This window comes from Falco punctatus (assembly GCF_963210335.1).
Source record: "Falco punctatus genome assembly, chromosome: Z".
Lineage (NCBI taxonomy): Eukaryota > Metazoa > Chordata > Aves > Falconiformes > Falconidae > Falco > Falco punctatus.
In genome coordinates this window covers 74,428,026-74,453,145 of record NC_137586.1, presented here as the reverse complement: position 1 = coordinate 74,453,145, position 25,120 = coordinate 74,428,026, and the positions used below count along the sequence as shown (strand labels likewise).

At 42.8% G+C, this 25,120-nt stretch overlaps 1 protein-coding gene across 2 annotated transcripts in view; it reads right to left on the bottom strand.

Moving 5' to 3' along the window:
• SNX30 (sorting nexin family member 30) overlaps positions 1-25,120 on the bottom strand; it is a 50,250-nt gene that overhangs the window by 17,775 nt on the left and 7,355 nt on the right. The window contains exons 1-5 of one of the 2 annotated variants that reach the window (XM_080371032.1): positions 19,326-23,447; positions 12,477-12,665; positions 6,309-6,419; positions 2,734-2,892; positions 205-400 (exon numbers count right to left, since the gene is read on the bottom strand). In XM_080371032.1, the coding sequence (XP_080227158.1) occupies positions 205-400; positions 2,734-2,892; positions 6,309-6,419; positions 12,477-12,665; positions 19,326-19,409 (739 nt within the window). In that variant the 5' untranslated portion in view covers positions 19,410-23,447. Of the gene's footprint in view, positions 1-204; positions 401-2,733; positions 2,893-6,308; positions 6,420-12,476; positions 12,666-19,325; positions 23,448-25,120 lie in introns of those variants that run through there. The other variant, XM_080371031.1, reaches the window with a different exon arrangement.

The window sequence follows — 25,120 nt, the reverse complement described above, 5'->3', positions numbered from 1 at the left end:
TTTTTTGAGAGTTCAGCTAAGATAAAATACCATGTTAGGCTTTGGGCCCATTTTAAATCTGCAAGAGGCATTAAATTTTGCTCAGCATGTGGCTCATTACAGGCCAGAATCACTGATGCAAGTTGTCTTGGTCATGCTATCAACCACAACAAAATACAGAGCACTCAGACTGAAGTACTGAGACAGAGCACCTTGTGTCCTTACCCAGCTGTTCCTTGATAATCCGTTGTGCTATTCTATCAATGGTACCAAGCTTTAGAGAGAATGTATCTAGATACTCCCCAATGGCTGCAAACTCCAGTGGCCGACTTCTTAATTTGTAGCCTCCTGTGACATATTTGACAGACTCCCCCACCTTCGACAGCAATGCCATTCCTTGCTTTTTGTAGGCATTAAGATCCTAGGAAGTTAAAAAAAGTTTAAAAACATTTCACTTGCATGATGCAAGAATAATACAATGAAGAATACTTTCTAGTCAAGACCACATCATGTGAAGGCCAGAAGTTACCCGTAGCCTTGGACAAAACTTCACTTTGTACAAGGTTCTATAGCTGAGCACAGTTTCAAGAGTACCTCTAGATGGAAACAGGCTATCCAGGAGAATGGTAGAAGTACATTGTAAATAAGAAAGTGACCCACTTTTGCACATGGCCAGACTTTCCCATGTTCCTGTACTGTCACCAGGGAAGTAGTGATATTAACAGATCTGTTTCCACCAATATTGCTCATGCCATTCATCCACACATACTTTTAAGTCATAGCCCACAATACCAGTATTATGCAAATGCACCAGTTGCCCCTGATGAACTAGTACAAGAGCTACAGACTGCATGCCTGTTTGGTCAGCAACCTTCTCACACCAGTTGTGTGGTCAAACAGGAGGCAGAGGAAGAATGTATACAGAAGAAGTGTAGCCTGGGGACACAGCTTCTTTGCAAGACAGACTGCAGCTCAGGCTGGGTCAGGTGCAGCTGTGTTGCCTGCACAGAAGCTTAAACTTCCTCACCAACACTTTAAACGTTTACATAAGTCAACGTTCATACAACCTATGTTAACAAGGTCGTTTACCTACAATCTTCAGGGGGTTTCACCCTGACAGCACATCAGAAAAAACCTCGGTTTAGTTAGCCAAAATGTCGTCCCTTTCATAGTTTACTCCTTCCAGCAGGGGTCACTATTCAACATCTCAAAGCAGGCTCAAGAGCTGTAACTAGGTTATCCTATACAGCCCGAGGAATAGATGTGTTCCAACCAAGCAGACCTGAAGAGGTCCACAACCTAGACATAGTATTACAGACTAGACCAAAAGCTTAAGCATTCTTTAAAAAAACCCAACACAACAGCCATCTTCAAAACACGTACTATGATATTCTTTCCAAGTACTTACAAGTCAAGTGTAGTCCAAGTACTCATACATAAATCTGATCAAAGAGAACCTGACATCTTAGCAGCTACTATAATTTTAATTGTTTGCATTTAGATGCAGTGGTTCCTTGACTCTTGCCTTCTGCCTGTCCTAAGTGCTACCTGCAAGCAGGCATCAGAAAAAGACCCTTTAACTCAAAATTACTCACTTGCTCTTACAAGCATTCTGGTCTATTACTGGTCCAAACAGGGAACTCTGAGAAAGGCTGGTTTCTCTTTTCAGCCAGGAGGCGGTCTCATGACTTTCTGTAGCTACATTCTGAAGTCCTAACGTACTGAACTGACACCTCACTGCTGCAATACAGCAAGTTCCAACTAGAGAGAAATGAAGAACATGTCCATTTTCTCCTCAGCCTTCCTGGATTGCTCTCTATTCTCAAGGCAAGCCCTGCCAGAGCTGAGGATGCTGAGGCCCTTACCATTCATTTTACAGAGGTGGGAGAAGAGAAGCAGCTAAGAAAGTTACATCATGCTTGGACAGCTGAAAAGAACAAAGCTATCTGACATTTAACTATCAAGGTGCTAAACAAATTCTGCATTTCTGACTTATTTCAGCAGTTAAGTTCAACACAGAGGGGAAATAAAAGGGAACTGGAGATTAAGTCTCACATTACCAGCAAGCACAGCATAAGCCTGATGAGAGCTCAAATTTACTGTCACATTTGAGTGAGCTAGCATAACGTGACATTGGAAAAACATGCTTTTACAGCTCTCCTCACATATCAGGTCAAACCCAAGCATGACTGTAGGTCCTCCTAGTCTTATTTAAAATGCAGTTTAAAAGACAGCCAAAGAAAATTGCTGGATGAATCACACAGGAGATGAGCATGAATTTGCTGACCAAGAATAAACGAGAATTAGATTTTCATGCTTTGTTTTGAAGACAACAAATGCAAGCAGTATAGAAGGTACAGACAAGAAAAAAGTCAAGACATTTGTAAGATTTTTGTGCGAGAGATATCCATCTTCCTCCCCCACAGGAAGAGGTTACAAAGTCCACAGTTTTTTTATCTGAACCTCTCTGGCATCAGAAGAGTATATTCTGGACACCAGAACACAAAACAAGCAGGTATGGAGAACAATCTGTAAAATCTGCAGACTACCACTCCAAGCAAAGGGAACCCATATGCTTGTCACACACAGGGGGGTCTATCCCAAAGAACATTCGGGGTCCCCAATAACTCTGACATTTTAGGGGAAGTTCTGACATGTAGTTTAATTAATGCCTTTTTACCTTCATTTCAAGAGGGGCTGCAAAGGTGCCTATGTCTTGTCCCTGTCAAATGTGTCTGGAAATTACTGGCTTACCTTGGCTGTGAGAAACACATTGAAGTGCTCGTTAAAAGAAAGCACCGGGTGATCAGTTATTCTCTTCAAGAATTTGTCTAATGCTTTCCTCCTAGTCTCCACGAACTCTTCAGAAAAGCGATCGACAACACCTTTCACCACAAATTTCTCAGGAAGAGGCTGTCAGAGACAAGCAAAATACACAAGATTCAAGAGACCAAAAACTTGCTTCTGCTACTTGGAAACAAAAAAGCAATCAAACTCCAGTCTTAAACAGGAACTGAAATGTTGTTTGCTAACAGGAAAAATACACTAGATAGGATGCAGATTCCTGCTCGGAATTACTCTTTAGCTGGTCTGGCTTAATGCTAGCCATTTTACTGAGTGGCTTCAGCTGAGAGCCACACTAGCACAGCCCAGATACACTAAGTACTTCTACCATACCTTAGGGTGTTTCTCCCTACCACTATTCATGTTCAAGCACCAGCTAGAGGAGGTGACAGCAAAGCTGCACACTATTCACTACAGCAATGCACACGTGCACTGATGTTGAAGCAAGGCTGCTCAGTCCAAGAAAACTCAAAATTTGACAATTCTACTTACTCCCACCCCACTTCTAAACAATTTAGAGCTCTTGAGCAGGGTCTTTCTGTGGAGGGCTGATAGTCTTAGTAATAGCACCACACTGAGCAAAGACAAATAGCAGATTCAACACAGCAAACGGTTGAGTAGTCCACGCTGAAGCCTTCCTGAGGCACTTGCACACTCAGTCATCTATCACAGCTGACATTCCTGAGCATGTTTGTGTAAGCAACAAAGCTCTGCCAACATATCTACTCTTTAGTCTTATTCCTATTTTGACTCTAGCAGTCCATTTCTTGAGTTCAGTTTAACATGTAACCCCATCTGCCTCCAGACTTGCTACTTCTGCAGCTCTTCCTGCTACACTTAAGTCTCCAGACCTCAAAGTACAGCTTCAGATGGAAGGTAACTACTTAAGCCTCAGCATGTTTAGCCTTGGCTCTGCCACTAGATCAGCTTTTGTTCTCTCCAGACAACATGGACTCCAAAATGAGTATCAGTTTTGAAATTGTGTTTTGCTTTTTATTCTTGCAAAATGGTCCACCCAGACAGATAATCTGCTCACTCTCAAGCTAGCAGTGACAGCCATTTTCACCCCATTCAGGAATCGAGCTCTCCTATGCAAAGATTGTGTCACCTGAAAACTGTGACAAAAGTAATTGTAATTAGTAATAAAAAGTAATTAGCATTCAGATCAGTCATTCTGGTTAAACCAGTATAACGTACACTCTAGACTTCAGAAGAATGACATTTAGTGCAGTAGTCTTCAGAGAGGAAGAAACTCTTCCCTTGCTTTGTAAACTTTAGCTGCGACTCTATACTTTAGGAAGTCACTACCTCAGCACCACATGCAGAGGGAAAAGGACAAGATGGCAAAATAGTTAAAAGAGCCCTAGTTCAGCCACACAGATGCAAACTGACACTCAGTAATCAAGTTTAAGCATTTGAGACCCACAGAAGGATGCACCCCTATTACAGATATTTCTGCCATTTAACCTGGGTTTAGCTATCGCAGTAGTTATAGTCATTCACATTTTAGGTAGGCCTTTGGAGGTCCATCCCAAGTAGTGAGTAGCTAGCAACTGATACCCTGCTCTAACCGTGAGTTATTTATCTACCTTAGAGTCCTCCAGCTTAGTAGTCTGCTTCTCCCTGCTGTGATACACGAGCAGAACTCACAGCAGTCAGAAATGGCTTCAAGTATCCAAACATCACTATCCAAAGACAAGATCCTTGACCATGTTAACATTAGCTTTGTCATCTAGAGACAGATGTGAACGCATTTTTACTGTTTGAAAGAACAGATTAGTTTAATCAGATTATTTTAAAAAATAAAGACATGAAAAGGAATTCAGCTTAGTCTGGGCTCCTAAGTGTAGGCCATCATGACTCACTGCACTAAGACGACACATCATCTGTTACAGTAAGATTTTAGGCAGAGTCACTATACCAAGATTAGGAAGACAACCCCCTTTCTGTATTTTGTTAGACTGAAGGCCTCCAGGGATTGCAGTATCTCCAGTTACAAATACAGATACCCTCCAATTGGCTTGAAACATCCTCTCAGAATACACCTGAGTCACAGTGCACCTAGAACGGCCTTTTGCTTCTATTCCCCACCTACTTCTAGGCAATAAATACATAAAGCTTTCTGCAATCTCCTTGCCATACCACTGCATGGAGATTAATAGGAGATTCTGTAACTGCTAACTTGTGCATAGACAGACAGAAGACAGCAGCACATCCTTACACTTCCTGGTTTTCTAGAAGAGAGGCACTTAAGAGATTATCTTGTTCTTCAGCTGATTTCATGTCTGGTATTAGAGCCACTTATGCCAAATTTGCCATTCTGTGTGCAACAAATTCCAGGTCACAGCAAAAGCAGCTCGATTCCCTGGCTGTGACTCACCTTCTGCTACTAGACCATTATTTATTCCCTTGCAGCCTTCTGGCAGGACTGGCAGCCTGTTAGCAGACTCAAGAATCTGTAGGAGCTTAACTTTGATAGTTCCAGCTATTCAGAGAATAGGGAAGAAGAAAAAGAGGTCTGGGCAGCTAACACATTAATCTCATGTCTCCACCTTACCCAAGCAAGCTCACCCTCACTTTTTTCCCTACCCCTCAGTAAACATTTGTTGCCAGTTAGCAGCGTCACATGATTTTGTGAAGTATTTCTTATCTTTGAGAGACTGAGCCATTATTCCACTTAGAGGCAAGTCCCAGAGTAATTAAGGACTTAAAACAGCTCTCTACCCTGGCACAGCCTAACTGCATACTTCTCACATAGTCTAGCCCTTGCTAAAGGAGGCAAAACGGAGAAACTTCCCCACCAACACAGACAGGCAAGCTAAGGTACACTAACAGTGTTGCTGTCTCCCAACAATTCAACTTCTAGAGGCCTTTTTGTATTTCTTTGTTTGAAAAAGCTGATTGTGGTGATCTCACAGGCTTCCTACCCTTTCACATCTTCTACAACATAAAAAGCAGACTGCTGAAGATCGTATCAACTCTTCATATCACTTAAGGTAGTCTCATTGCCAGCTTCAGCAACAAGGGGTGCAGCAGTTCAGCTACTCTCACGGAGATTTTTAAGTCTGCTATTAAATGTTAGCACAAATAGCTTTAAAATACTCTCTGAAACTAGCTCAAAAGGTCATCTTGAAACCTGTCTGAGACTGGGACTTAAAGTACCTGTGTGGCTTTTCATAAGCCTTAGATACTTGAAAATCTAGATGTAATAATTGAGCAAACAGATTAAGTGTGTTCCATTTATGTCACAACAAATGTAGTCACTGTGCATAATGCCCTACAGGAGGCTGTCAGAGCTCACCTCTCACGTGTGCCACCCAAGAAAAGTCTAAGCTTCATAATGAGTGAAGAATGGGAAGCTCTTCCCACTCCACTAGAAAAGAATGAGTATTGTATTTAAATCTAGACAGACATAATCACCAAAATATCACCCCTGGAAGACATATACAGGACTCATTAATAGCAGATTCTTGCTTACTACCTACAGGAATGAGATGTGTTGGCTGAGATTCTTCCAGCTTGTTTCTCAACCAGTCAAAGTCTTGGTACCGCCGGCGGACAGAATACTCTGGCAAATCAAACTCTGCTCGCGTGGTCTGGAAAAGAAGAACAGGATATACTTAGCATGCACCGAAACTTCTCACTTCAGAACTTAGCAGCAAATGCAGTACAGCAGTCACTGGCAAGGGCAAGGCCAGGGAAGCCTTGCACAGGGAATCCATCCCCAAAATGGTGTTTGCAGTCAGCATAAGAGAAAGATCCTCTGGCCTTTCAAGCAGTGGGAAAGCCAGCAGTAAGGAAATGATCACTTGGAGCTGACACGTTCTCAGTATCTATTTGTACTTCATTACATGCTCTGCTCAGATAAACTTTACGGGAGAGGCCTGTGGAGAAGAGAGTACTACGCACCAAGTGTTTCTCAACAGTTAAAAGTCTGCAGGGAAGACTGTATGAAATCTTCATTCCAAAGACAAGACTATTTTAGCTATCAAGAACTAAAAGCAAAGATATTTAATGACTTGTTTATTTCCATTAACCCTGGGTGAAAAAAAAATGTTTCACCACTGCCCAGTATTCTAGAAGCAACATACTTACCACACTCCTTCAAGGACAAAAGATTAGAACATAAGACATTGCTGAGTTTGCCAAAGGACTGTTTTTGTTGATTTCTGAGAGGACGAAACAAGTTTGTAAGTTTATGCATGCCTGATTAGAGATATCAGTACATTGTTAGATATTCATAGTTTTCATTCTTTAGGGCAAGGAGTTGAACTTGCCACTGCAAGCTTGAGACAGAAGGTAAGTATGCAGAGAAACCGCTGGCAAACATTTTATCCAGTTGTCAAACAGTCCATAGCCTGTAAAGCTGACTGCATGGGTCTGTTTGCACAGCACATACTGCAACTGCCTAAAAGCACTACTGAAACCGTGTACCAGCTAGGAGTCTCTGCTAAAGATCCTGGAATTGTGATAGCCATTGCCCTGATAGGAAGGTAGATGGCCCTCATTATGTCCCAAAGAAAAGTACACAGAGAAGTCTAAAGAGCTATATTTAGTTACTTGCAGCATCAAGACCATCTTGCAATGAAGCTGATGCTACAGCACCAGCACACTACCTGTCTACACCTAGACATCAAAACCACTGCATTGTGGGGAACACACAAGCTCTCCTAGCTTTGAACTGACACAGAGTCCAGTGCTAGGTTGCCTTGCTGCTCCTAGCCACCACAACTGCCTGCTAAGTTCCAGCAGACGTTACGTATTTACTTCCAGACCGAGAGCAATGGCCACACATTTGGAGAGGGACAAGTAGCAGCCTTTAAATGCCATCCACCTCTCCACTTGCTCTCTGAATGGCTCCAGCTCTTCAGTTACTGCATGTTACTCCTACTGATCCCCAGTGAGGATCCTGTACAAGTTCTATGCCAGAAATCTCTTTCTAGGGGAAGCCAGCAGCCTTAACACACTAACGGAACAGTGGCTCTAGTATACTATGAACAGCATGATAATATGATATTACCTATGAAATTTTGGTTTCTAGAAAAGGAATACATGCAAAGACATAAAAGAAGAAATCAAGCTCACCTCCCCACTTTGACCCACTAGCTATGGTAGGAGAGATACATGTTAGTCCATGAACTAACATAATGAATGCCCATCAACAGAGCAGTTGTGTTTGTAGACAAGGGACCACCAAGACCTAGACAACCACTGCAGATTCATGCTTTATTCAGCTACACCCCAGAGTTAAAACCAGCTTATTAAACATGTTTGAGTGCCACACTATAAATGAAAATTCTGAAAATTTGTATGAACCATTTTCACTTGATTTGAGTCAGAGACTGAACAGTGTTACACTAGAACAAGGTAATTCACACACATGTAGATAGTGTCACTGGCTGGTGAAGGCTAACTGCTTTGTTCTGCTAATAGGCTAACTATAGCTCAGCCTTGCAGGAGACAACCTGAAATTAAAAAAAAGTGATGATTTAGTAGTAGGGAGAGCTTTTGTGAACTGGCTGTCACTGGGCAAAGGCCTCTTAAAAGAGATCAGACCGTGAGTGAATGAGGGCATTCAGGATGTATACACACTACAGTGTCTTACCCTGTAGCAGGAGGATGAAAGCAGTTTCCTATCTATTAGCAATGACAGCCTTATTAACCAGTATTCTGCTAACAGTTAAACTGTATAGGTATTATTTAGTCTAGAAATAAGAAAGCAGGGTAAGTCCCAGTGCACAAACGTTAGAAGATTTGCAAAGTTTTCTATATACAAGGTTTTGTTCCTTAAGAGGGAGCATTAAACACATCACAGTCATCAGCATTTCAGTGTTTGCTGTACAGCCTGTCAACCTAGACAGCAAAGAAACTTTTCAAAGGCAATGTAGACAGAGCATAAGGGCCCTTCAAAGTTTTAATGACCCCTCACTAATGCTGAAAGAATTTGGATCTCAGATCAAGCTGTTCATTAGCTTAGCACAAGTTATTTTTTCCAGACTGCACACAAAGGGAAGGGATCTCGCCACTGTCCAAGGATGGCAAGTGACATGTATCTGTTTTTGACACAGCTACATTCCTCCTACTTTCTTAGGAGGATCCATAAGTCTCATCTTACAAGGACATGTGTCTCTCCCAAAAGAAGCTGAGAAATTTAAGTGGCAGATTTCAACCTCCCAAAATTAACAGGCAAGACAATTCCAAGGATTTACTGAATACTCCAGCACAGTTCCAGCAAGTCAGCACTGCAGTGTTCTGGGCTGTTTTACTTGCTGGAAAACAGGCAGGACCACAGACACTTCTACGTCTATTGCTGGAATAGTTTTGGCTTGATGCAATATTAAGGCCATCACCAAGCCTTGGTCTTGCCTAAGGCTCTTGTGTCTTTCTTGAAAGGAGTCAGCAGCCAGGCTAAAGCTAACCTGTGATGACCATGTGGAAGTATTTTTGTGCCCTAGTTCTAGTCTCTTACTATACCTGATTGTAGATTCCCTTCCATGTAACTATTTCAGTTTGGGGCAAAGTCTTCAACTAGAGTAACAGGAGAATGGCAGATGGGGGGGGCGGGGAGGGTGTAAGGTTGGCATTCTTAGCAGCTCAGTTTCACTTGCCTCAAACAGTACAGACTGGTTCAAAAAACAGATCATAGCACTTACACGTGCTCCTCTCTAGGGATCAAACTGTTTTCACATGCTCAGGTAATCCATGCATGCACTGGAAGCAGGGGAAAGAAAACAAGACCTCCACTTCAGTATTGACTGGTTTGAAATCCTCTCCCCTCAAGACTGCAGAGCAATTGCATGACTTTGAGGAATGGCACACAGCTGCTCAGACCTCCACAGGAAAAGCACAGAAGGCTCCACTACCCCAGAAGGTACAACAAAAGCGAAGTTAGAAGTATAGTTACTTATCTTTCCCCCCAGACAGATGAGTACATAAGCTTTATTTTCCCCCTCCCTCAGAAAGATCTGCTCAATAAAATCCCTTCAGTCTATATAAAAAGCATAAATTTTATCAAGGACATCTGAGACACCTCAACATCACAGACAAGACCAATTAAGTTCCAGAACAAGTTTCACCCACCTTTCTGGTTTCACTAGCCTCCCATATAAGAAAACTGCTGTTAGCAAGAAATAAAACAGGATATGAAAGAGTCAAAAGAGGCCTGAATCACTGTCCCCATTATTTTGGGGATTCCCATTATATTCTTTAAGTGTGTTCATTCAGAACACATGCTGGGGAATGCTTCTTGACTCTTACTAGGAAGCTGTGAAAGCAGGCGCACCCGCAGGACCAAGTAAACTAAGCTTTCTTCTCAGCTTCCCTGCAAGCTATTGTTTTGGACCAAATGTTTTGGACCCTTTCTCAGCTGCCACTATCACCTGCTGACAAAGATTATCAGTAGATAAGTCTAGGGTATACTGCAAGGCTCTTTTTTGCTGTTACAATGAAGGACCTTTCTAAAGGAAAAAGGAAAAAAAAACACACAACAAAAATACTGCGGTCAGGTTACACTCCTCTCTACAGTGGTGTCCAGTCACAGCCACAAGGGCACATTACAGCACTAGCAATTACATTCTCCCTCTTCCTAGTGATGCAGCAAAGAAGTATTCTGCACAACTCATTCTAGGACTTATGTTTACCCAATCCTCCAAGGTTCCCAAAGTATTCTTCAGTGGATAAAGAAAAAAAAGCACAGCCACCCCTGCCTCCTCATCCAGACAAACCACAGAGACCCTTTCAGCCCTTCACAGGTCTCAAACCCCACTCATGCAAGGCTGCAAGGGAGCTGGTGGGAAGGCATGGCCTTACGCTGCTGGCAGGAACAAGGTCTGCTATAGAACCTTGACCTACAACCTGGAGGTACAGATAGCAACACTCATTCCCATCACTGTCTAGGGATTACTCCTCCTTTTTCCCCATGTTTAATTACTGCTTTCGGCTACAGTATCTGATTGGGCAATTAGCTTGGCATCAAAGAGGCCTCATTTGTATGGCAAGATGAGCCAGACCATTAATACTGTTAGTCTTTTTTAAAAAAATAGTAGGTAGTGCTACAGGTACAGACCCTAGAGGTTAGCCAGAAGTTTACAAGAATCACAAATCAAAGTAGGCAAGACTTTCATGGTGACTGATCATAACAAATTACGCATTGTTTCACAATGGTACTGTAACACTGTGCTACAGCGAGATCCCAAATAAAACAAGTATTAACAGACAGGTAGGTAGATGCACAAAATAAGAAGTACAGGATAAGGTTTTTTTATTTAAAAAAAGACACTGTTGGGTACTACATCTGATCCAATTACAGTAAATACATTACACATGTTCTTGAGATCTGCTTTAAGAAGGGAGGGAACCCCTGTATGAGCACAGGTTTCCAACCAGAGAAATGTTATTAGGGTACCACTGCACAGGTCTTAAGAGAGAAAAAACTTTAGCCAAATTTAGCTATTTGCCTGGGCAAAGTTGTGCCTCATTTTCTGCTTCTTATTCCTTCTGATCACGCAACAGCTGAAGGTTAGGCTGCTCCAAGTAGAAAAGCTTCCTACAATACCCCTCAGCACTCTCTTGTAGTTAAGATACAGGGGTTTTTTTTTGCGAGATTTAGACACTTAGAGCAACAAAAGAATGACAGGCCCACATTAAGTGTGGAGTTAAGAGGTAACTACTATTTCAGAGAAACCATATTTTCTCCCATGCAGCCTGAAAGTGGAATTTTGGAGTAGACATTCTGAAAAAAGTTACCTGTGGCCTGTAAAGGCATCCTTATTTTAATGGAAAATACTCTCTCCAGTATATAGTGCCATCTAGGTAGGCCAGAGGAATGTTAATCTTTTTGGACAAGTGGATGAAGTATATTCCTAGTGAACTTAGTGAACACTTTTTGCCTTAGGTAACTACAAGTGCCCAAAACAGATACCAACCTCTAGGAGCTGATGTTCATGAGAATGAGCTATTTAACAGAAAGCAATGTTCCAGCTGGGAGTACAGTGGACTTTTCAGATCACTTTTCTTATTAGTGTAATTAGATTGCATTAATGATTGAACTACAACACATGCTGAAAAAATCTCTAGCATATTTCTTTTGGTAGGCAGTAGCATTCTTAGGCTACTTAAGTTTTAGAGCAGCTATACAGCCTTCTGTACCAACTTCACGGAGGCTGGTTTACAGTTGAGGATCAAGGTTATGGTTTATTTAAGTGGCTGATAAAGGAAATGTGGTAAACAAAGCAACAAGCTTAAAGCATTTCATAACAGATAGACAAAGCATGACATAACAGTGAATCAGCAAGGCACATTCCCCTTCAGGGGAGGTAACTCAAACCAAATGGGTGTCACATTACTTTGTATGAACAAATTTTCAAGTTAATGAAGGAAACTGGCCTTGCAAGTTTACAAACAGTTCTGTTTAAAAGTCAGAGAAAAAAGTATCTAAGCTGACACATTTAAAGTTTTGTCTAGTTTCACAAATTGAAGCAGAAACATTTCTGCTAAAAGGAGTCACACCTTCGACACATTCACAAGGTACTGAAAGACACTAAGTTCTTGTCCTTAAGAAATACAACGCAAGGCACAGACAACCAGAACATGCCCCAAAAAACACTTCCCAAAGAAAAAAAAAAGTAGAAGGAAAGGAGAATGTCACTTTGTACCTTTGTCGTAACCCTGTATGTGATGTATGTCTCCATTGTGCACACATGTTTTTTGGGGTCATCAACCGTAACAAAGAGGTCTCTAGTTTCCCCATCCAAGTCATCATCCAGCTGCAGCCTGTTGAGGAGAGATGAGGAGGAGGCTGGACTAGAAGTGTCCACAGGTGTGCCATTGGGTAGACTGAGATCCTGTATTGGAGAGGAAAAAACAGCAAGTCAACAGATCTACTGTAAAGCACAGTATTCTCAAAGATGCCACTAACAAGCTTCACTGATATATTACAAGGGCTATTTATTTCAGCAGCTCCGAGGATCACCCTTTTCCAGCACACCTGAGCAATCCTCTACGGTCTGGGCTTTGAGCATTAGGTTGTTCTGCTCTTTCACAAACTGAAGAGAAAGCACTAGCACACCTTCCCTTAGTATGGCACAACTTTGCTTCTATTCATGAGGGAGCAGAAGTATTGCTGAACCAACAGTTCTTGGTAAGACTGAACCAAGTCACTCTGAAAACAAAGCAGCTAGGCAAATCAAGAGACCTACTTACAGGGCAGGCTTCAGGCAAAGTAGCAACAGTTCAGCTGACTGGAATGCAGTCAGTCTTTGCTTCTGGAGACGCCCGTCGCACAGTAAGGGGGGCAAACTTGTATCAGAGGCTTCCCATCCAATCCATTACCTTCCAGACTACAGGACCTCAGACTATACGCTCCAGTACCAGTGTCTACGCGCACCTCCCTTTTAGAGTCTTGAGGCCAATGAGAACACTGTTTTGCTTGGAGAGGTCCTCATTCCCACCCTCCCAACTCTACAAGTGTCACCCAGTGCCTAGGGAAGATAGAAGCTAAAAGAACCAGCAAGTGGCTATTTTCAGAAGAGACATACCGGGGTTTCAGAAGTCTGCAATTCCTTGAAACTGACTCAGCAGCAAGGGAAAAAAAAAAAAAAAAAAAACACTCAAACAAAACACAACCAACTTTATAGCCAGCCTGGTACATTCCCACATTTTGATATAAGCTAACTACTCCACAGAGCTAGTGGTTACTCCATTTTGCATAATTATCACAGCAACTTCACATGCGTTCTCTGCTCTGCTTTTGTAGCAGAAGGAGCTGACAGCACATGACAAGTTGTACAATATATAGGAACATCCAACAGCAGTATTAGAAAGTCCTGAAGATCCACGGCTGCACTTTTCAGAGAGGAGAGGCAGGGTGGGGTTTTTGTTTTAAGTAGTAGCACAACAACAGATTTATCCATGGTGCTTCCCTTGTAAGGACAAAGGTTCCTCTGGTTGCTAAACAGAGAAACATCACTACAGCTAAGCAGCACATTAACTAGAAGTGGTTTAGTTTCAGAAAGACTGCTTAGCCCCAGCTCCACACAGTCTTTAAGTGGCTATATGAAATGTGTAATCTTAGCAAAGCAATCCTGTTTGGGTAAGATCCTCCTTATCCATCAGTATTCCTTAAGCAATTGTGGTTTATGTTGCAGCTGGACAAGGGTAGTCCCTGTCTACCGAAGTCCTCCTTTGCTTAAGGGGTTCAGAATTACACACAGGAGCTTCAAGACAGAGCTGTTTACCAAGGTCTGTCTTTGACAATGGCTAAGAACAGGGATAAAGTCTTACTGGTCTTGGTCAGAAATCCATCATGGGAGTACTGGGTTTTATAGATAGACCTCTCTGCCTGTTGCAGTTTGCAGAACTGTGGCAGTACTGCTCTTCACCTTGAGAACTGTCCTAGTGAGAATAATGCTTTAGCCTAGACATTTTGGGAAAGGGGTGATCTAAACTATTGTCTCCTGACAGGTTAGATTCATTCTGCCAGCTAATGCTCAGAAATGGTTGCCAACAGATGAGAAATTTCAGATTTAACTAGCAAGTGAGCAAGTATTACTAGGCTGGCACTCATTCTCTTAGGAGGGCAAAAGAGCAGGATGAGCATGACACAGCTTGCCAGCTACCAAATGCAGTAGACAGCTTGAAATAAACATCTGGGTCAGACTCAGCATAGCAGGAGTGTGTACAACAGGAAAAAGCAATGCTACAGCAACTCAGCAGATAAGGAGTTCTGTTGGACTTACCATGTCTTCTGCTTATTCTGCTTGTGTAAGATGAGGAACAGGAGATGGCTTCATAAAACCTGCCGTTAGCTAGACAGAAGGATTTGGCTGAGCTGAGTAAGGAGCAAAGCAAACCCTGGGATGCTGCAGTAGCTGTAGACAAGTTTACTCCTGTTTCCAAAAGGAAACAACAGCTCATCACTGCCCATGTGCAATAAGCATTAGCATAAGACAAGTTATGCCAGAACTAGAGCCAGTCAAATTTTAATCTTCCAATGTGGAAACAAGTTAACTTGCAGAAACAACTTAAGCTGGCTGCACAGATCTCAAAAGCTTGTAGCAAAAACCTTCCAAAAGAGAGCTTAAAAAATATCATGGAATCTACTTAAAATATGAAAAGGTTGCATCAAGGTGCCAGAATAACTGGAAGAAAGACCAAAGATGAAACTTCCAGCCACTTCCATGAAGTTAGTGACTTCTCAACAATTCTGTTGGGATAGCAGCATCATACTAGCGTGTCTTGCACCTTTTAAGCAGGGCAGACGTTTGTGAAGGCTGGAATTCCTGCAGAATGTCTCAGGTCTTAAAGGCTGTGGTAGTTTTACCTGATCTTAGCCTTGGATGAAACAACCGGGTCTACGTTAAGTAAAACTTCTAGACTCACCAGAGCACTGTTAGCTTGGGGTGGGGGAGCGACACACAGAGGATGCGTACACTGGAAGCATCATCATGCAATACTGCCTCATCTGCCATGGCAGAACCCTCCCCTGGCAATCACAGCTGGCATCATGCCCTGCTACTTGGCTAGTTTTCAGCAGCTAAAGGCCAAGTTAGAAGCTAACTATTAGTCCTTCTTAATGGTGGAGCCACCTAACTGACTGCACAAGGAACAATGCTCATGACTGCTGAATCTCCATTTGTCAGTGAGCAGGATCAGTTTGCTGAAGTCTTACGCTATTGCTAGAAAGAGGTAGGCTTTGAAGTGTCACAGCAGATGGCCTAGCAATCTAGGTTGTCTCAGGCTGTAATCTTTCAACAGAGCACCTCCTCATCATGTTAACTGGCACCGGCTTTCTTCCATTGGACTTGGGGAAGCAAGACTGCACCATCTGTTCTACTCTGCTTTCACCACAGAAAGGTAAGTATGTCCTGTAGAGCCTAGAACAGCAAGTGATATGCAGCCATCTGCACTTCTACCTGTCAGTGTAGCTATCATACCCATAAGCATTTGAAATACTGACTAGTATTAAACACTTTATGTAACAAAGTCTGACTTCAGTGCCAGGGACTCATCCATCAGCTTCATCTTTAGTGCACCAAGTTGCTGCTCATCCGCTGTGTTAACGATGAGACCAATCCAAATCTCAGCAGGTGCCTACTGCTCACAAAGCTCTTTAGAGAAAAGCCTTTTTGTCACAGCACCTGTTACTTCCTCACAGTACTGCCAGCCTGCCATGAATGTGAGCAGCCCGACAGTGGAAAGGAGGGGAAGCAGCTTCTGGCACCCAGGCAGATAGAATGGAGGACAGGTCTGTCGACATCCAAGTCTTAAAGAGTATCCATGAATACCTTAGAAAAAGCTTTGAAACTCGAGGAAGTCAGGAGCAAAGAGCCTCAGCCTCTGTCCCTCACCTTCTCAGGCCACTCTTAGAGCTTTGTCACCTGCTGAAGCAGGCTGGGTGAAGGTCTAGCAGGGTCTGGATCACAACCTATAGCAGAAACAGTACAACATTCAAACTGTCAGGATCATGACCTACTAGTTAAGTACTAGGCTGTGCGCACAGCTGTATAACCACCTACAGGCAAACTCTTCATGCATTCCTATGGACTTTGTAAGAAGTTTTTCAAGACACCCAAGTTTATGGGTACATGACATCAGATGATTCTAGGAGCACATCTTTGGCATCTTACAGTGCAGGGCAAGCAGGAACTAACTGCCTGTGTTGGAAATGCATAAGCCCTGCCAACTATGCAGGCTGCTACCTGGTAAGGAAGCAGCTGCATACTCTGCTGTTGCATTATGCAGTCCAAACATTCTGACTAGTTAGCCTGCCCAGAAACAGACACTAGATCTATCAAGAAGTACACTTTATCCAAGTTTAAAATTCAGCTGAACTTCATAAACTTGAAGTCTGCATGTAAGACACTAAACAGGTTGGGAAGTTTCCAGCTGATGTCATCTACTCCCTCCTTCATTCTCCCAGGAGATTTTCCAAGACTCTGGATTGACAGAGCAGCTTGGATCCACATGAAGTAAGCCTCAGGAGTTTGGTATTCAGTTTTCTGGATGGCAACCACCTCCCCTAGTGCAGTAGTATACATCAGAGAAAGCCTCCAGGATTCAACCTGGAAGGCTAAAGAAGGGTCCAAAGTTCTGTAGGTATTAGTTTATTGTCAAGTGAAGATCATACAGGCTCCTGCTGAGTTAAGTGGAGCTCATCAATACTGCAGCTTCTACAAAATGATAGTTTTCACCTATCCTGCCTTAGCAAGTGCACAGCTTAACCAGACAACTTTGCTACCTTAAACAACAGTCCATGAAGGAAAGTGGAAGACATGGTTCAGCTAGGTCTTCCAAATACACATAAGCTCATGACTGGGAAAGGTTAGCCTGAAACCATCCAGTGTTAGATGACAGCAATGTGCTTGCAACAAGTATTAGATGACAGTAAGAGACATTCGGAAAAGTTGCTGTTTAGAGGCAAGTGGTGCACTTAACCCCAAGTACCCCTGCCTAACTCTGGGACCTTAGAGCCAGGCCTGTACTGCTCTTAGAGACTCACTATTTAGGTTCTGAAATTAAGAGTGCTGTACCTTTCTCCTTGTGTTCCGAGGCATTCCATTGCTTTTCTGCCATCCGTTTCCCAGAGAAATACAACCACAGATAAGAGTTGTATCAAGGGGACAACAATTCCACACAACTATTGCAGATGGTTTCTGCAACAGTCTTACCTTCATACCCTCAGTACACAACAATAAGCCATAGCAGAATCGCTGCTGGTCATTGGAAAACTAAAATGGTCTAGACAAATATTTCCAAGAAGACTACAAAAGCTTGCATTTAACTTGGCTTTCACAGACCTGTTCATAGCGCTACTTGTCTCATCCCAGAAGTTTTGAACGCAGGTAGTTTTTGTTCAGAGTTCTCTGCCACTGGCCTGTACAGCTAAGCTCTGCTTAGAGAAGCACCTTTCCATCCTCCAGTCCATGTAGATCAGTTCATCTGTCACTGACAGTATAGTAACTTTGAAGATCTCACTGAGCATCTGTATAGTGAAATCTCAGTCTGCCTAAGACTATTATCCAATACCAGCTGCAGACAAACACCTGAACTTCTCTTCAGATAGAAAACAAAGGAAAAAGCATTTCCCTCCCCTTTATATACATTCAGTTGCATTGTCTACCAGGCATCAGCATCATCCTTAGTCTACTACAGGTTTGTTTCTGTACACATATCAGAAGCAGATATGAGATACTGCATGCCTCATCCTCTTGCACTTGTCTGAGACAGCTACTTTAAGACAAGAGTGACAGAAGTGGGGTCCGCACTGCAGAGATGGGAGAACGCTCCAAACATAGTAGGGAAGGAAAAGTAAGAAGGCAGCAAGGTTTAAAAAAAAAAAAAAACACACACAAAACCAAAACGACACCCCACAGTTAAACACTGAAAACCTTATTCACTCTCAGGAAGACGTACCACTTCTCTACACTGATCCACGAACTAGACAGCGCTAAGTTGTAGTTTGACAGGAACTGTGAGAACTTCGACTTCTAAGGCTGGACCTACCCTCCTGGGAAAGGGTAAGTTGTTACATATACACCAGCTCCTAACATCTTTCTCCAGTAATGGGGGGGAAGAGTCCAGTTTGTGGGGTGTACTGACAAGGAGCAAGATTATACCCTCAGAAGAGGTCAGTGTTTTCCACTGTATTAATAATCTAGAATCAGACTGCAAGGTTGAGGCTATTTTAAGAGCAGTACAGAATAAGCCCACATCAGAAGGAATTCTTGCTCTTACCTGGGAAGATGTCAGCAGAGGAGGGACAGTACTGGGTGTTACAGACAAGCCCAGATTTTTACTTCCTAACCCTTGAGGGTATTATGCAGCAAGCCTGTGGGCCCCACAGGTTGGGTGGAAAGCTCCTAACTCCAAGGGGGCATGCATACCACATCTGGTCCAAGCCTTACCTCTACAGTTCCAACAGTACCACTGGTATTCTGCCCATCTAACCAAAAAACCCACTAGGTAGGGACTAGATCAATTTGTTCTCAGGGCATTTTAAGTAAGTGTCAGAGTACCGCATGCTGCCAAGCTATGAGTCTGATGGCTTTGTTCTGGAGTTCATCACTCAAAACTAGTATTTCTGCTGTGTAGGTCAGAGTTTCCTAGAGGCAGGCTCCTCCATAACCCTGGAAAAAAACTCAATTTCATCTGCAGCAGCTGATCATAACAGCATGCAGTTTGGTACCACTCAAGACCTGGGACCATTCTTGTTTATAAAAGGTACCATACTTGGAACAGCGTTTCTTTGCACTTCAGCTGGCCAGAGAAACCCTGGAACAAGCTTCATAGAGACACTACATAATTAACACAAGCACTTTCCATACCTTCTCATGCAGGTCCCACCTCTTTTCTGAAGCTAACAGCCAAGTTTTATAGGATGCATTATTATACCTCATGGTTTGTTTTCCCATAAGTCAAAGTTAAGCTAACCAGAGCAAGAATGAAGGCATATAAGCATTTCCTGCAAACAGCATTTGCAGCAAGAGCAACAAGCCATCTCCCACCTCTGTTGCCAAAGACTTCAGGGACTCTGCTACAGTATGGCTCAGTTTCAGCCTTCCTGTGCACACGGGTAAAGGGGGGGGCATCACAAGAAGTTGTCAAGTACCAGATCAGACCATCTGTTCATATAGTCTGAATATATGTCTACCTCCTCACAGAATCCCCAGGGGGGTGGCCTCTTTTCCTAGTCCAGAAGGGGAACTATGCACCATCACAGTAAAGCTGAACGTGGTTCCGGTTACACTCTGAAAAGTAGCAGTATGAGTGGCATCTTGCAGATGTTTTACAGCAGTTAACACAAGTTCTTCAATATTACTAAGGAACCATGTTACTGTGCTACTTTGTGCACAGAAGGTCAAAAGGCTTTGGGGGCAGGGCAACTGGCAGATAAAATAGGTTGTTATTTGGAGCAGATGTTAATTAGGCAAAATGTGAAAGTCCAAGACATATTTGTCTTATTAACTCTCACCACCCTGACATATACTTCCCCATATCCTCTGAACAGGAAGGGAAGTGTGAGAAGGAACTGGATGCTTGCCACATGTTATAGCCCCTTTACTGTGGCAAGGTATTTTTAAATGCAAAAAGATATTTTAACGCATCCACAGGATGAGCTGTTCTCTTGGAAGAAAGAGTCCCATACCCAAGGTTAGCTTCTACATCTGTTTACAAAACAATAGAGTCCTCACGGGAAGCTTCATCGATCTTCCCAAGCAAAAAGCCAGTCTGGCAAGCATCGACAAGATTGGTTCAATTATGCTTAAGCTGTAGAAAGCAGCAGAAGAGAGCCTGTGACCCAAAGGAAAGAGAGTTTTACATGTGGGCAGACTTGGATTTGCATCCTTTAGCAGAGCTTAAGGTTCGTTCTTCTTTCTACAGTTCTCAGCAGAAGGCAACAGGCATCAACCCCACTCTATCTTCAGATCTCAAAGATCTCCACAAAATACAAAAGCTAGGTGTCTTCTGAAACATTTAGAAAAATGCAGATCTTTTGAGTCACGTCTCTCAATCTCCTCCAGCTCTGCTAGGTTCCATGTCCATCTGCAAGGAGTTTGTTTTAAGAACACTGTTGTGGGACTTGAATTGCTCTGCAGCTATGTGCATAGGAACATCACAACCCATTTTAACATGCTAAAGAGCATCTTGTTATGAGCAAGCCTAACACATCCAGTGTTTTGTTTAAAGCTTTATTTTCAGAACCTGAGCTCTGACCTTCTAAATAGCAAAGCAGCAGCCAGGATTCAGCCCATGAGCAGGAAAACTTGAATCCAGCATATGACTCGGAGTCATTCCCAACCCAAGCAGCCAGATTCATATCCTACTATAGATGGAACAGTTTGTTAAGTTTGTCCAAACTAAACTTTCTCCTAGAGACACACAGCTTTGTGTTAAAGCTCTGCAGACATACTGTGTAGCAGTTCTTTTCCTGTTCATGCTCCAGAAGTAGGTTTAGCTGCATCAGTCATGTGGATATCCAGTGTCACCAAAGTGCCAATTTGGCTGAGATGTTTCTGGGAGCAGTCATAATTTTTAAATGTGAACAGATGCAAAGGATTTGGGAGAAGCAGAGAGAAAAAACAGAAAGGAGAGAGATGATAGAGGGCTGCAAAGCACTGTAGTATCCCCATGATTACTTAGTTTAAAAAACTTCCATATCACACTGCAATGTCAGTTTCCTCATTCTCACTGTTTTAAGTGAGTTGCATTAGCATTTTGCCACACAAGATCAGTGGAGGTTTCATGAGAGCAAGTTAGACTGACAAGACATCACTAACTAAAGGAGGGAGAAATATTCAAAGGGAAGAAATCATGTTTTCATCTCAAAGCCTTTCCAGCAGAAAGACATTTGCTCCCAGAAGGGTGAAATAAGCAGTGTGTAACTGTTGGAAGGAAAAAAAAAGAAGAAACACACCAAAAAACCACATAGTATAACTGCTTCACTCCCTGCTTTAAGGAGAGCAAGTGAGGAAAAGCAGTCATGCAGTTATTTTCTCACAATTTGAAAACTATATGCATAGAGAACCGATGCAGGGAAGAAACAAGCCAAGAGATCTACAGACTAATTAGTCTACAGAATCACCCCTTACTTATATGGCTTAGGCTCCTGACAGCCACTGCAGCACGTTACAGGTGTCTGGCACCCATGGCTTCAAGTGAAATATACTGATCCAGGAGCGAGCTAGTCAGCACATTGAAAGTCAGCATACAAATCCAAAGAGGCCAGGCTGATCACTGGCAATAAACAGTACCGACTAAGATTTCCCAGGGATTTTCTTGGCAGCAATCCAAAGCACAACTTTGTCTTGGCAGTATCCAAGATTTTCACATACAATTTGCCTTATACTAGCATCTAAAAACACTACAGCAAAGGTGCCAACTCTACCCAGATAAGCATAGGTTTGAGGATTGTCTGGGGTAGTCTTATCACTTACCTTTCCCACATGTCAGCACCTTTGCCACTGAGCTAGTCAGAAGTAGCTTGTTGCTAACTAACACCATCTGCAGCACTGAGGGAAGAGGCTCCTTTGCCCTTGAGCAACAACTGCACTGCAGCATATTCCTTTCAAAACCACATCATGACATTCAAGCTCAATGGAAAAGTGAGACCAACTGTGCAGACAGACTTTAAGATGGGGCTTTTTTATAGCCTAAGAGGCCATTCAGAAGGCTATAGCAAGTTCTATTCAGGCAGTGTAAGGCAACACTTTCCCATAAGACAGAGCATTGAACCATTGTAGTTCACATCTACCAGGAAGCTGTTACAGAGAAGTTTCACCCCTTGGTAGTATTTTGGCTTTGACAGACTACTACCTGCTCTCATTGGATAGGCAGTGTTAGGGTGGTTTAGAAGAGCTTGTTTTTTCAGACTTAGGTTCAGCTTGATATTTGAGCACAGACTAAGAATCACTCTGTTTAAAGCTTATGCTTCAGTGCTGTAAGCCATCCCTTCACCAGTGACATGACAGACCACTGCAACTATTACTTTCCAAGACAGGCTGAAAGGCTGTCATCTTCACAGTATGTGTGCACTCCTTAATTTGAGTGTATCGTCTAGAAGTAAAGCCAGTTACTATTTACTTTATTCATCTTCCTGCAGAGTACCACACATTTTCATGATGCCTTTGCTCCCACACGCCACTGTAGTTCTCTCCAACCCAAGATACATAAAACACAACCGAAGTCCAGCAGAAGCCCATCTCTAGAGGTTGAGAGACACCATCACTTTCACTTCCAGAGTAACTTCCCACCTACTGTTTACTGCTTCATAGAAGCATCAGTGTAGAAGCTCTTAACATGGCTGTAAGGCAGTGACATTCTCCAAAGAAGTGCTCTGAGGGCCACTCTAAATACAGCTCTTGGCTGAGCTCTTTCCTTGTCTGTTATATGAATTTTGGGTTATTTCTTTATTCTCAGAGCAATTTCAGCTAGTTCCACTAACCCATATCACCTACATGCTTATTCAGATAAATACTTCATGATTTCTGTGAAGTATCTGGTTGAGAATCAACGATTTTGGCACTACATCATCACCTACACCTGAAGGCAACACCCCCTTCTGCCCTCCCACCCCAATTCAGAATAAAACGTGTCACAAATTCATCTGTCAATAACCAATTTAAGTTGGACAGGCATTGGAAATGTTAGTTCATTAAGAGTCACACCTCAATGGATTTGCTTTCCATCTTCAGTTGGTCATTGCAGCATTGCTTGTAGCTACCTTGCTGCCAGTTACTGCCCTTTGTAACTGGAAGAGAAAAAGGTTCCCGACAGTTTGATGGTTTACTAAGAGTAAATTCTTACTAAGAGTAAACTCACTCACCTTTTACCTCAGGTTTGCAGCTGCCACCATCTCCAAGGTGGAGTTTGGAGCTTTCTGCCCCACTTCATCCAGAGACAGGAGTAGTTTTCCCCAGTCACAAGAGCTTGGAATCTCCATTGCACTGCAACCCTGGGCTTGGGCAGTCAAGTTGGCCACAGCTTAAAGAGTCAGTACAGCTCAGCATTTAAGATCTTGCTCAAGATTGGTAGAGAACAAGCCTCAGCCAAGTTACTTCTGAGAAATACTCAAGATCAAATGCCATTTTAAACGGTATATTGTCTCCTACAGACTGAAAACATGTGCAAGTTGCAATGCCTAAACTGCAACTTTTAGAGTGTAAGTAGATTTTCATGAAGCAGTACTGAGTTAATTCTCACTGCACTGAAGAGCTCCTGTCTTGTCTCCTGACGTACTTTACAGAAATCAGCCTCTCCACTCAGGCAAGGAAAAGACTGGGTAGTGTGACAGCCAGATGGTCTGTTTGAGATTATCACAGTAGTCCACGATGCTAGAAGACACCAGGACAATTTGCACATTGACCTAGGAACTGATGCCTCCATCTTTGTCATCTGCTGCCTGAAGCTTATCACAAACCCCTGAGGCACCAACAGGAGAATGATGTGCCCACACAGCTGTAAAGAGCTTCTTAATCAGTCTGGTTATCCCCTTCTCCTCATGAAGGAGCTCAGAAAGCTTCCAGCAACTTGGGTAGGCTTGACACATTCCAGCACAGGCAGCCTGGAGGATTCTTTCCGACCACCACGCATAACTTTTTCCACCATGGCTGACACGTTATTGTCAAGACTCACCCTTCTGAAACCCGGCTGAAGAACCGAGTTTCTCTACATACATTTTGAATATCTGTTTTCAGTACTTTGTCTCGTTAAGTATGAAGCAATCCTATTGAAGGGATTATGAAAGCTGTGCAACACTGAGTTTAACCTCAAAGTATACCACTCCCTCCATTAAGTTGAAGTAAGAACCACAAAGTAATAATACTGTTATACAGTAGAAGCTATGTTCAGTTTTACCAGATGGAAAGATTAAAAAAAAGTAACAGTACCAAGACAGTTATGCTGATGCAAGTGTTTGTCCTACGTTAAGGTTAGCTATCCTTCATCTTTTTCAGAAGAGATGGGAATTGCCAATTCCCGAGAAACTCCTGTACTGGGAAGTTGTGGATAAGGAGACCACTGAGTACAGTTTTATGACAGTACTAGAGCACCTACATTGTAAGATACCATTACAGCAGCCTTACCAATAAAATTACTGTTTTATGTGCTTCTACACCATCAAACCTGAGTGGCTACAAGCAAAAAGGAGACAAGCACTCTACCTTTTCAGTAAGATACCATGGTATTAACCTATCCAAGTGGCACCACGAGTTTGAGAGATGAAACTGCTAGAGAAACAAGTTCCTGGTTACCACCATTATGAAAGATGGGAAACTAGATTCAGCCAGCAGCTTGGCTGTGGGCAGAGCACTGATGGCAAACTGAAAGCTATGCTAGGTTTAAGTCAGCTCTTTTTAACTAGGAACCTGGAAAAAAGTAGTCACATGCACACACATGCACACAGTGCGGCAGCAGAAAAGACAGCAGCTCCTTTGAACAGGAATACAACTAAGCTCAGCCTTTGAGAGCTGACAGCCCACTTACGAAGCATGTGGCAGATAACTGCTTGTACCTAAAAGCTTCCTGGCCTGAGAATCATGGGTTCAGTGATATAACATATATCCACTACGCAACTTAACCTCCCCGTTCAGTGCAGTGATCAGGGGGAAACGAACCACACGATTTCCCAAAAGCCAGGAGAACAGCTTCATAAATAAGTGAATTCCAAAACAGTTAGAAGACGGTTCAACCAAACTAGCAATCCTACTATCCTAGGTAGAAAGCAACACTCCTGTGTCCTTCAGGCCATTCTTCTCCAGACAAAGACAGGGATTTATTAGAAGAAGCCCCATGTTCAGAGGTC